General features: G+C 42.6%; 1 protein-coding gene across 1 annotated transcript in view; it reads right to left on the reverse strand.

Annotated features, from left to right (window-relative positions):
• CRIM1 (cysteine rich transmembrane BMP regulator 1) overlaps positions 1 to 13843 on the reverse strand; it is a 108876-nt gene that overhangs the window by 44062 nt on the left and 50971 nt on the right. Inside the window, exons 4-5 of the mRNA XM_034657293.1 lie at positions 12606 to 12788; positions 9971 to 10168 (exon numbers count right to left, since the gene is read on the reverse strand). Coding sequence (XP_034513184.1) covers positions 9971 to 10168; positions 12606 to 12788 — 381 coding nt within the window. The remainder of the gene's footprint in view (positions 1 to 9970; positions 10169 to 12605; positions 12789 to 13843) is intronic.

Below are 13843 nucleotides of genomic sequence, written 5' to 3' on the forward strand. Positions count from 1 at the left end.
TCCTAGTTTCAGACGTGGGACCAAATTAAGACTTATGTCAACAGTAAGAGATAGTTCAACCAGTACTTTCTTAACAATACTGGGGGCGTCTCACTCAAGTAATAATGTGCTCAGTGTTTGTCACAGGACTGTAGAGCATCCCTACTGAATTAATCTGGCCTAAAATCTCCTGGTTCCCAGAAAGCAGGGAAGAGTCATGATCTTGAAAAGATCTGGTTATGCCAATCCCTCTCAATCTGTGAGGCCTATGGTCATCCCAAACGGATTATTATCATTGCTAAGTATTTTTTTTAGATAAGATTTTTAATAAAATAGAGACTCCCTGAATTGTTTTAGAAAGTGAACTGATATGCAGGGCAACAGCTTTCTAATTAAGGTGAAAAAGAACACCATCTCTTGTCTTCCGACTGATGGCCAAAGTAATGGTGCCAGGACCACAGTACAAGGCACGGGCATGAGCAAATGGTAGGTGCTGAATACCCCAACAAGCATTAAATATACCTAGCAGGATTCCAAAGCAGGTCCAAAGCAGTCTCAAATTTTATCATGCATGTATACTTTTTCAAAGTGAGGAAATGAGGGCCAAGGTAAATTTTGAGTAGAAAAGAATTCACTGCAGCCAGGGATGAGGTCAGCACCCGGAGTGCATGCTGTGAGGTCCTGCCTGGTGGGGGACGTGGCTCACAGACTCCGCTCTCCGTCTGCTCCAGCAGCCAAGGTGGAAAGTCGAACCTAGAGGGCTGTGGGCTCTAAGGCCCCCCGGAAACCAAGTACTTGTTGGCCTTAGAACTTTCTTGGGGATTCCTGATTGTGTTTCACAGTGGTGTTGCGAAATCAGAGCTAGAGCCTTGTCCTGAATCTTATTTTTGATTGGTGACCAGCATTAAACTCTGTGGTCTCCAGGGGTCTGGCCACCTGAACTGGGCTCTGTTTCAAACAAACGTGATAAATCCAGCTCATCTCTCAGATGTGAAAGTAAAATTCACTTGATGTGTAAATAGCTATTCTGTAGATATAAACGGTAAGTACAAATACGGTCTAACTGCTACTAAGTCAACTCAAATTAAAAAGAAAAACATGTGTGAAATGCCAAGGCATCACCATCACTTCGTGTTTCTGACAAATTTCAAAAGAGCACTCAATGTTCATGATCCCTTATTACCTACTGAATTTCGATGAAACTGACGGTAGGACCCCTAGATCAAGATGTGGCCGTGCTGAGTCCCCCGGTAACAGATGTCCCAGTGTGCATGCTGATGGACACGGGGAGCATGTGGGAGTCTCAGACCGAGGTGAGGACGTGTGGGTGTGCGCCAGCTCCGCGCCCCTCTACCTCTAATGGAAAATCCACAAAAGGCCGAAGAACCCTCTTCAGGAGACATTTTCATTCCTGAAGGATTTTTTTTTTTTTTTTAACAATACTGCAGTAGACATTTTATACACTTGAGTGACATTTTATCTTCAATAATCAGACAGACACAGCACAGAACACACCTCTAAAGAGGGCCTCTAAAACAATTCACTGGGTTACAATCTCTGAAGCTAACCCTCATGTATCAAATAATGGGACATCATTTTGTTCTTATATGATAAACTGACACCATACAGTGAGATGGTTTAAAATGGTACCATTAGTGGAGTTAGAGAGCTAGGATATTAAAAATAAATCATGTAGGAATCACTACCTCTCTTAAAAGAGTTATTTCTATAGGGAAATTATTTTAGTCTAATCTATTTGAAAATATGTTTGAATGGAGCACCTGTAACTTCACAAAAATAATACATGACCATTTAAATAAATGCTTCTAGCCCCTAGAAGTCATAAAAATACTATGTTCTAAGTGAATTGATTTTTTTTTTTAATAAACACACCAGGAGTTATACTTACAAATAGGTGTTATTGCTAAAAGCACTCACTTTCAGAGGCTATATGCTTGTGCTGAAATGCTGTTCATGTTAAAATTCTATTTGAAACTTCTCTTTGGAGTTGCTTTCCAGAGCAAATTACTATGTCATAAAAGACAAAGTGCCTTTATTTTACTGTCCCTTTTTGCTTCCTCTGAACGATTTTACCCAGCTAGATCATCCACTTTTTTCACCAGACTCAGACGTCAATGACTGTGACTATTTCCTAGAGTCTGAAAAACCTTGAAAGTCGAGGGTCTGTGGCGCTTAGGGCATTCATGAGGATGTGCCGTGAGCTCCGAAGCCAGTTTCAACAGAGAAGTACCAAAAATATTTTGAACGACCATATTTATGCAGGAACTGTACAGTTTTCCCATACAACTATTTTGAAAGGAAAAACACTCCACTTGGGTATGTGAATCTTGGTATGTTTAAAACTAATTTTGCTACTTTATCAATGAACCCCGTATACATATAAACAAACAAGCTTCCTGCGAAAAGTACAATCAGGTGCTTTAAAACAGGTGTGTTGAGACCAGTCCATTCCCTAGCATGGAAGTCAACAGTGGGGAAGGAGACGAAAATGAGGATTGCAAAAAAAGATGGTCTAACACAGTCATGGTTAGGTAAAGCGGAAAATCTCTGAAAAGCTAGACAATGGGATTATTAGTTAAAATGTTAAATTCTACCAAGCTGACAAAAGCTAAAAGAGAACCAATTCTGCGACTTCTGGGTCAATGGTTGTACCATAAAGAAAACGGAATCTTCCTCTTTCAAAAGTCCATGAGCCTTTTCTGAAGGGCATGTTTCTTAATAACCTTCATTAACTTCTGTTTGGTTGCCTAAGAGTTGTCTCTTATCCAAAAAAAGTTTAACACAGTCTCAGTAGAGATTGTGTTTATTTAAGCTTGTTGGAAAAACATTCCTATCATTTCAAGAATGACTAAATATTTTTCATTCACATAGTTAGCATTCCAGACTATGTTTTCCTGCCTCTGTTGATTAGATGAAAATTAGCAGGCCCAAGTCTGAACTATGAGACCCAATTATTATCTACGTAGGAAAATTAGGAGACACCTAGCAATAATGCCCTTTTAGGTATGGGAAGTGGACAGCAGGAGAAATAAAGAGCTACCTGCCCCTCGCAGGCCACATTCACAGGAAAATGCTTCATAGCCAGGACTGCTGAAAACTGTAACATCAGAGGTTTTTCTAATCATCTCAACAATAACATTCTCATGTTATTTGAAATATCTAAAACTATTTTAAATGACTAGAGAAAATCAAAATATTATGAAATTCATCCAAGAAAAAGTTTTGATGCTTTAGGTTACATACCCACCTAGGTTAACACACAGCCCTCTGCTGTGCGTTTGTTATCCAACACAGGGCCTTATTTGGACAAGCTAAAAAACAGACCATGCCATATTTTAATTCCCATTTATGGAATGGGTTTCCAGGACACTTAGAGTTAAAGGATGAAACAGCATGCCTAACAGTCTTTGAGATATTACGAGTATTTTATTATTCTTGGCCTACTAATAATAGCACCGTCCATGGCACTGAAACAATACCACCCATAAACTGAGTTTTGATCCCTGTTTGATGTACCAGAATGTTAATATCATGTGACCTTGTGGCATCTCTGACTTCACGGCCTCTTGGGTCAGCCGAACTATGTTTGACTCCTAGCCACAGAAGCAGTAGCTTAATCATTTGAGATACTGTTCAGTGAGGAAGTATTATGGGCAGGGCTGGAAACATTTTTTCTTGTTTTAAGGAATTCCCACCCAGATATGTGCCTGGTACGGACTTTTCTGGCAGCCTAAGAGAAATTAAATTTGAAGGGCGGCTTGATTCAAATGGTATCATCAGCATTTATGGGAAAGAATAGGGTGTTCCTATAAAATTAAGATTGAGGAGGAGAACAGCACGTTTGACAGCTGACAGCCCTCCACAGGTACTCAGCACGCTCTCCGCTCCATGAGCTGATGCTGAAGGGGCTTATTCAAGCCACACACGTCAAGAAAAGCCTCACGCTCTTCAACACTGTCCCACGTAGGACCAGGATCACCCAACTAAGAGATCCAAGAAAGCCAGGTGCCAGGAAGAAAGATGGTTGTCTGTTGTCTGATTCAATCACAGTCTATCCTAGGTCCAGAGAACTAGGAAGAATCAATGCCCAGGGAATCTCTTATTCAGGAGTTGGTGTGATCCAGACAAGCAGAATTATTAGACCTGTCTGAAACTCCGTTCAGTTTCATATAATAACTCTGTGCATAGCACACATTTTAAGTTTTTATTAAGGAAATTAAAAAAAAAATAAGTAGATAGAATAATATGACAGACCTTTATATTCCCATTATCTAGCTTTGATAAGCTACAAATACCTCTTTGATTTCCTGTCTGAGATGGGAAATAGACTGGCTCTTGTTTCAGAGAAACAGAACTCGTAGAAAGAAACTAGCCATCTGCCCAACCACAAGCATGGAATTTATTTACTGGCAACCTAAGTTGTGATATTGAACATTACCTTATAAAATAGTACCCATGTTGTTCCTAATTTTCGATAGGAGATACTCTCCGTGTTGGCTCCGAAATCCCCCAGGTCATCAAAACAAACAAATCCCCCCAGCAGGTCCCAGTGGTCACCTGGGTGGGATCCAGCCACAGCCCAAGATGAAACAGCACATCAGGCTTGACATCAAGACTTCGAAGCGACAATGAAATTCTTATCTCCTGCATCAGGTGTGGCAGCCAGGCTAGCTTTACACCTGTTCACATTTCTTGCATTTTTCTTACTGAGTCATCCAGGGCATGTCCTATACACCTTAGAGCCAAAATTTCCCTCCCCAGCACCTTATCTTACCTTTAATTATACAACAGATTTTTTTTTTAATAGAAAGTAGGACTGTGTCCTTAGGGTCCCTCTGACATTAAGAATCAGCATAGGCAGCATTTATATCTGATGTTATTGGGGAAAAAAAGTATTTTCAATATTGAATTGTGACATTAAAAAAAAGTTCTAGCTGAAACAAGGCAGCAGCACCTATGTACTCGCAAGGCAGGTCTTAAAAGCAGTACATTAAATTTGACAGCGAGCGTTAGCCTTGTAGGGTCTGCGGAAGCCCCACTTAAACTCTGCGAGTCTGGATACAGGGGCTGAACTGCAGAGAGAACAAGCCACAGTTTACACACTGGTCTTGGAAGACCCTGTGGCCGCCCTGGGAAGGAGTCGAGAGCTCGGGGCTCATCAGCAGGCTGCGCGGTCAACCTGAAAGTAATTGGTCCAACTCGCCTGGAGACATCTGGGCCCACCGTGTGCCAAACACACTCCACCTAACACCCTGCTTTCTATTCTCAGAGTGCATTTTCAAATAGAAGCATTCTAACATTACTCTTTCTTCATCTGATCAGGGTCAGCACTTGAGACTTTGGTTAAGCAAACCTTTATCAGGGTTCGCCGCTTCACTCAGCTAAGATGGAGATCTGTAAGAGGAGTTTGCCCGATGTCCTACTCCAGGCTTTCCCTTGCTCCCTAACTCACTCGCTCATCATTTATTCATTAATAACTTCTGAGCGCCTACTTACATGGCAGGTGCTGTTTTACGGATCCAAAAGAATATGATAAGTTCCTAGCTCACGGGGGAGGAGCCTCGTTCAGGCTGCTGGTGAACCTGGAGTGCAGTTCAGGGTCTGTCTCAGGGGCAGTCCTCCTGCAGGGTCCAGAGCCAAGGCTCTAGGAACACACTGCTCCGCCATTTTTGAGCTGTATGACCTTGGGCAAGTTACATGACCTCTAAACTTGGGGTTCTGTGATGATAAATGAGGATGGTGCTACCAGAGGAAAGTTGTGAAGATCAAATGAGCTGTTGGTCTTAAAGCACTCGGGCTGGCTCAGTCAGTGTGCAAGAAATGTTAGCTACTGTCATTAAGGGCTATAAATAAGATGACACAAACAGTACTAGATACAGAGGAAGACCTCATTCTGTCACCTTCCTTTTCTGTTTTTAGGTTTTGGGTTTTTTTTTAAGTTATTTATTTGAGAGAGAGAGGGAGAGAGAGCATGAGTGGGAGGGGCAGAAAGAGAGAGTCTCAAGCAGACTCTGTGCTGAGCACGGAGCCTGATGCAGAGCTGGATCCCATGACCCTGAGATCATGACCTGAGCCAAAACCAAGAGCTGGACGTTCAACCAACTGTATCACTCAGGTGCCCCTCTGTTTTCAGTTTTTATGGAGATAAGGCCGTATCTTCCATCTGGACACTTGAGTTGCAAACTTCATACACTATTCCATTATCTTCCATCCTACCTCTTTAAAAAGGGCCAGAAAATTTAAATCATGCGATGGGAGAATATGAAGAAATGGAGAAAAGCCAGCAGAACAAAACCCAAGAATACAATCAGTTACAGACTTACAAAACTGGATGGCTTATCTGTATACCTGAATTGGGTGTTGACAATAACTCGGTAAGACTCAATCATGAGAGTACTTAAGTGCCAATTTAAAAAGTACTTAGGTACTTGTGAATCAAGTTAGCTGTCAAGTAATAGCCAAGTCTTGAAGGGCCCCCAGGTTCCAGTCCCCATTCCTCCAGGAGTAACCAAATACATAGTGTTGTCACTTGAAAGGTAGAGCTCCAGGAACAATAATGGTCACAACAAGGTGACCAGCTGTCCCTGCAGGTCCTAACACGCCGTATTTGGTAATACATAATTTATTTAAGAAAGAATTTCAAACCACAATCTTTGTGTGGGCTCTTTCATCTCATTTCAGGCTCTGACTATGTACCCCGGGACTGTAGCTAACAGGGTGAGGGCCAGCATTTGTTATGCAATTGTGCGCAGAGGAATTTACTGTGTACAAACTGCATAAACACCAGTGTTCCTGGTTTTCTCCAAATAACTGTAGCTGATTATTTATTACACATTAACACCTCGCTTTTTTTCTTATTTCATCTAATCTTTTCACTATTCTGAGTTCACCTGAAATTCTACTTAAATATGCTGCTGAAAAAGTATTTTCGAATAGTTCAGAGACTTTCTTGGGTCCTACAAACTAAGGAACAAGATTCATTTGCCTAGTATTATTTTATAAGTTTATTATTATTAATAAGTAACCTTTTAGGATTCACTCTTAAGTTGGGCACTATTTTTTGATCCCATACCAAAAGATCTTTTCTGTCTTCCTCTTACGTCTTAAAATGAGAGTTACTGGAGAGCAAGCACAATCGTATATGAAACTCACTACTTAAGAGCAAAACCAAGAAATTCAGGATAATCTAGTTCTCTGAGGACTAGAAAATGGACTGCGCTGAAGGCTGGATGAAGGAGAGAAGGGGGACGGAGACCAGCAGAAGCTTACAGCTTGAAATCAAGATGCTGAGTTACAGTGAGAGACTGTCCAGACGCCAGGCTCGGGAAGACAGTCTGGGATGGGTCTCAAAGGCATGGGTTCCCTGAGCTCCTCATACTGCCACCCCACTCTGGTCTCCCCCCCGACACAGGGCCAAAAGCCAGAGATGAAGAGAGATGAATAAGGAAACTGGAAATAGGGGCATGAGCAAACAGATGACATGCGGGAGTGCGGGCAACAGACAGAATTGAATAAGACGTCCGTGTTTCCCATCACAGCTATGTAATGGCCACTGACCTTGGAGGAAATTACCCTTCTCTCTCAACCTTAATTTCTTCATCTTTAAAATGGGCTGATGAGGCCTTCAGCACAGTGTTATCGAGAGGATTCAATGACATCAGGTACAGATACAAAGCACTTAACCCCACAGTACCTAAAGACCGGCACACCTTTTCTCCTGGTTTAATTTAAAACAGCCTAAAACATTTTCTCTGACTGTAACAAGGAGTTGTCTCTTATTTATCTTTGTGTCCAGTGCTGTATTTGGACAATCAGAAATTCATTTTTTTTTTTTAGAGTAGATTTCTTTTTTTTTTTTTTTTTAAAGATTCTATTTATTTGACGGAGATAGAGACAGCCAACGAGAGAGGGAACACAAGCAGGGGGAATGGGAGAGGAAGAAGCAGGCTCATAGCAGAGGAGCCTGATGTGGGGCTCGATCCCATAATGCCGGGATCACGCCCTGAGCCGAAGGCAGACGCTTAACCGCTGTGCCACCCAGGCGCCCCTGGACAATCAGAAATTCTTAATAAATTTTTTGGAATTAACAGTTTTGACCAAAACTATCACTCCTTTCTCAACAGTGGAAGATTAGATTATAACCCCAAGTAGATGCTGTGAGACCAAACTCTAAGTAATCACACTAACATTCACTCCCTATCCAAACATCTACACGACGTACGGATCTATCCGTCCGTCTCACACTCACAGACATTCCTAGTCACTGACAGTCTCCCTGCCCTATCATTGCAACGGTGGGCACGCTAATGCCTACAAAGGGCTTGCCTTCCCTTCACTTACTTTCAGGGGGAAGGCCTTATTTTTTTTTTTTTTAATATATAAGCTTTTTAGGCTTATTTTCAATTTATAATTCAAGATTCATAAGTTAAAGGATTAGTGTTTGCTGGTTCATACACTTAGGCTTTAAATTACTCTTAAAGTTATCATGCACATACGTGAACTTAAGTATTTCAAGTTGACAGCAGACTGTCCCCAATTCTCAGGGAAAGCTAGTTCCACCTCTGTTTCGGCAAGGTGCCCTTTCTCATAAAGCCGACCCTATACCATCATATGTATTTCCGTCCACTCCTTTTTCCGGCACTAAAGCACTGCCTTCAGGGGATGGGAGGAGTGTACGGGTGAGGGGTGGGTGATTTCCACAAAACTGGTCATCTGGAAGCTATAAACTTTTGGAGTGTGGAAGCTGCACTCTGAGCAGAGTAATGGTGAGGGAATTGGTGATGTCAATAGACCTAGAGTCCTCCAGCTTAAATCTTTATATGATTTTTAAGTTCTTTAGAATTCTAAGCCCTCTGAGGTTAACGAAGCTAGTCAGGCAAACACTGAAGTCTGAGTTCCTCACAATTTAGGTAGAAGCAAAAGACTTCCTGATATAGGATTTAGTCAACTGAATTTCTTAAGATTTTATTTGAGAGACAGCGAGCAGGGGGGAAGGGCAGAGCGAGAGGGAGAAAGAGTCTCAAGCAGACTCTGTGCTGAGTGCCAAATGCGGGGTTTGATCCCAGAACCCTGAGATCAAGACCTGAGGAGAAACCAGGAGTTGGCCGCTCAACCACCTGCACCACCCAGGCACCCCCAGTCAACTGAATTTCTGAAAAGACCTGTCGGTTTCTTAATAGCTGTTTTAAAAAATTCTAGAAGGATCCGTCTTCAACATGATCCATTGTAGTTTGTTTTACTATGCAAATTTGCTTCCTAATGATGGATACTCTCTGTTGGATCTGTCAGTATAAATATTCACTCTCTTGTCTGTATTAACATGCACAGAGGATTAAGGCCAACTTATGTGTGCAAAGAAACTTCCCAGGACAGGGGAAATGGGCTGCAGTAGGGCTTGGGAAAGACTAATCCAGGAAGCCTTGGGCTCCTCTCCATTAAACAGGAAGAGAGGTAGTGAATGCAGGCAACCAAGACCTTAGTAAAAGCCTCAGGATTTTGGAAGGAGAAGGGATGCTCAGGGTGAAGGCAGTGGGGAGAGCAAACTGCCTTTGACAGTTGTAGGCTTTTCCTCCAGCATCAGGGCTCCTGGGCTCATGGAAACATGATAAATCAAACATGCCACGCTGGAGTCATGGGTCTTATTTCCCATTCTATCTCACTGCGTTGACCTTTGGATGCTAATTAGGCTTGACGTGAACGGAATTGAAATGTATATATTCTTATATTGTAAAGCTTTGAGATAAGCATGTTGGCGGCTAGTAAAAATAAAGACCACAAGGTTCTCATTGCAAATTTGCAACATTTGCCCCGAATGATTAGTTTTGGCCGTATAATAAATTCATCTGCAACTGGTAACAGCATGAAGCAGACATTATGCCCGAGGAAATAAAAAACAAACAAGCACACACTGGTAGAAGCTTATCCAACACGAGACATTCGCCAGGGACTCATTAGAATCAACAAGGCTTACCTTCGCACACAGGGCAGCACTCGCCAGGTACTTTGACGGGGTTCATGCAGCTCTGTCCGCAGGCCGTCGCCACGCAGTGGGGCTCTCCGTTGATGCACTGGCAGAACGTGCAGTCGTCTTCCCGCCACCGGTCCCCGTGGGCACGGATCTGCCCATTGGCATAGCAGCCAGCAGGATTATTAAAAGGATACACTGGATCTAGATTAAAAAGGTGAGTTCCGAGTAAGATGGAGGGCATTCTAAATCTTATCTCTGCCTACACCTGGAGACATTTTTCCCCTGTTCTGGTCACTGGCAGTTCTTTTCCAGCTGCGATCAGCAGAAGCTCAGGTTGCATAAAGTGTCTCCAGGGGAACATGCAAAAGCAGCTGTCATCTACCCATCCTGACACCATAGACGGGGCAGGGGATCTGTGGCATAAAAACCAACGTGCAGGTGTTAACCATTTCATAAAGTCGCAAAGCTCTGTGGACAGAGCTGTGGGCTGATAATTACAAAACACATGTCCATTTTAGACTCCTGACAAGGTCTTCTGAGTTGCCAGTTTTAATGTTTATTATACTTCAATTTCACCACCTGTAAAGTGGAAAAATAATGTCTCCATCCAACTCAGAGGGACACTGTGGCTTCTTGGATAACTAAACTCCATCCCAGGTGCCTGGAGATCCACATGGACAGCACATGGACACCAGGGAGGCGTACAGCAGGCACCTGCTGTGGCCTTAGTCACGACAAGGCTGGTTTAGACATACTGTGGGTCACAGCTTGTGGCCGGAGGGAAGGCTGGGAACCCAGGCCATTTTTCTTCCCGTGAGCTGGGTGGCCAAACAGCAGCCAAGGTTGGGGATTGAAAGTAGCCAAGGCTACTGTAAACGACAAAAAATGTTTTCTGACATGACTGACCAGGACATAAATACTGCATACAAAATCCCCAGCTATCATTATAATGAGAGCCACCAGATCAACCACTCAATTTCCTTTTTTCAGAAACACATAAAATCTGGCTTCAAAAAATCAGGGCTGCTGAGCTGGGAGGAAAGTCCAGGCAGTTACGAGTTTGGTCCTCTCTGGTCTAAAGAAGTAACGGCATTATAAGAGTTAGAATGCCAAAAGTTAAAATAATGCAGTCACGGCTTTGGAAAGTCAGTCTGCCAGAAACGGAATCAGCCAAAAGACCTGAGCTAGATAAGACTTTATAAATTTCTTTATAAAAAATATTACACACTGCATACTTCATTTCTACTCTGAGCCTGGATCTGAATTCCAGGAAGTGAGACATAACCGGATCTGTGCCCAGACAACTCATTATGATCATTACACAGAAGTTCCTATCTATGTTTTTACACCACAAACTGCTACATACTTTCAGAGACTATTAGAAACTGGGGCCAGCTAGGGAACACATGATTTGGGAAGGTTAAAAGTTGGATGTGATTTTTTAAAAATTAATCTCCAACAACACCTAAAAAGTGAACCACCTTTCTCCCAAGTTGGCTAAAATAATTGCTAACACGGGAAAGAACTTCCCTGTTATAAACAGTGGTTCAATGTTAGGAATGTAGTTTGTATACTTTAAACATTTTTAGATCTTCAATATTATGTGGTAAATATACTGATACTGTTCAGATACTGAACGGGATTTTAGGAAAAGAGAAAAAGGCATGACATTTTGTCCTCCTGCTTCCTGTGTGCAGATAAAGGCAGGGTGAACGTCAGACATGAGTTACATGTCTGATTCCAGACTGAAGGTCTGTAACCCAGTCATCAGGACAAGAAGTATCACATGACCCTCCTTTCTGGGGAACCAGTGTGATGTGGTCATAGCAGAGACACAGTCAGATGTGGGGATATCATTCCTGGTTTCAGTATAAACTCAGAGAAATGCTTCTACTTTTCTGAACTTCAGTTTCCTAAGCCTTAAATTGGGTGGGTTGTAGTGAATGGATATCCAGAATTATTATTCTGAAATGTTTATTATTTATGAATATCAGAGACTGGAGGATAAAGCCTCTTAGAGGAACATAAAGCTATTAGCTCCTGGAGGGGTGAGGGGATAGAGAGAAAGCAGGCCCCTGAGAACCTTCGACCCAGGGCCATACCTGACACTTGGCTGGGCCTTCAGCTGGTGTCCCCACCATGCCACACAGCCCACTCTTGCCAACACATGTTTTCAAAGGATGGGGAGGGCAGTGGAGTCCTAATCCTCCCTGGAGGGGTATGGGAGCTGACTGGCTGAGATGGCTGGTGATTAGGGCTGGCTTGTTCTAGCCAAACAATCTGAGGACAGCAGGGGGCGAACTCTGATATCAGGCTGAAGAGAACTTCCCCAGAACTTACTGAGAACTGCTGGAACGACAGGGGAGTAAAACTGACAGCACTTCTGGGAAAGCTCAGGTTGACCTGTGTAAACAGGTGCTCACTTTCCACATGCAGGGCATAACTCCCCTTGGGGAGAGATTTCCACACAGCCTACCTGGCATTATCGAAGTCCTAAAAGATGGACCACGAATGTCCTAAAAAGGGAACTTCTTCAATATTCCTCTATTTTTGGATGAGACTGCTTTGGGTGGATTTTGATATTAAAACTCTGAGCCATGTGTGTGCTTATCAGTCTTTAATTAGCACCTTTTCTTACCTTCACACACGGGGCAGCACTCTCCTTCGGGCACATAGTACCTCTCACAGTTCAGCTCTCCGCACTGGGCAGTGAAGCAGATGGAAACACCCCCTTGGCACCGACAGAACCGACAGTTGTCCATTCGAAACATATCCCCGTCGTTATATTCCACGTTGTTGAATACACAGGCTGGCTTTGTTTCTGAAAGGAGTTAAAGCAAACAAAGACACATTCGAAGTCATTTCTGAGTGGTGTCCTTTTGTCTTTCCCACAGCCTCGAGAAAATTCTGAGAGCAGAAGGTTAAAATTTGATAGAAATGTACTAAACTCAATATAATTCTTTTTGGAAACAGAAGCAATAGGACAATGCAAAATAAAGTAAAATTTAAAAAGTCACTAGCTCTCCTCTTTGCCCCAAGGAACTGAAATTCTCCTTAACAAAACCCACACTGCCTTACCCCTCCTCCAATGGTAACCCTTCGACCATGAAACTCACATATCTGATATGTGCTTTAAAGAGATTACATTTGTTTTGTTAAAGAATTCTCCCCCTTAAATAAATGACCTTGCCTCCACGTTAAGCTTTGTTCTGCCTCAAAAAATTTATTTAGGTCTTTTTGGAGGTGATATTTTTGTGTTCTTCCAGGGTTCTTTCTTAAATTCTTTTTTCTATCCAGCTTAAAAATCTATAATTTTAATAGCACTTGGACTTTAACAAAACACCATTACACGTCTAGGAAACAACCTGAATGTCTATGAACTGATGTTAAGGACGGACGAAATGTGGTATATCCATACAACGAAATACTTCTTGGCCATAAACAGGGAGGAAGTTCTGATATCTGTGACATTAATGAACCTTGAAAAGATTATGCTAATTAAAGGAAGCCAATAAAAAAACCCAGGATACTGTATGTATGAGTCTGTTTACATGAAATGCCCATAACAGGCACTTCTACAGAGACAAAAATTAGATTAGTTGTTGCCTAAGACTGGGGGTTTTGGGGGCAAATGCGGAGTGACTGCTAAAGAGTTGGGAACTTTTGCGATTATTCACGAGCATTCTAAAATTGACTGTGATGATTACACAACCCTGTGAATTTACTAAAAGCTGCTGAATTGGGGCACCTGGGTGGCTCAGTCATTAAGGATCTGCCTTCAGCTCAGGGCGTGATCCCAGAGTCCTGGGATTGAGCCCTGCATCAGGCTCCTCCGCTGGAAGCCTGCTTCTTCCTCTCCCACTCCCCCTGCTTGTG

The sequence above is a fragment of the Ailuropoda melanoleuca genome, chromosome 4, assembly GCF_002007445.2.
Source record: "Ailuropoda melanoleuca isolate Jingjing chromosome 4, ASM200744v2, whole genome shotgun sequence".
Taxonomy (NCBI): Eukaryota; Metazoa; Chordata; class Mammalia; order Carnivora; family Ursidae; genus Ailuropoda; species Ailuropoda melanoleuca.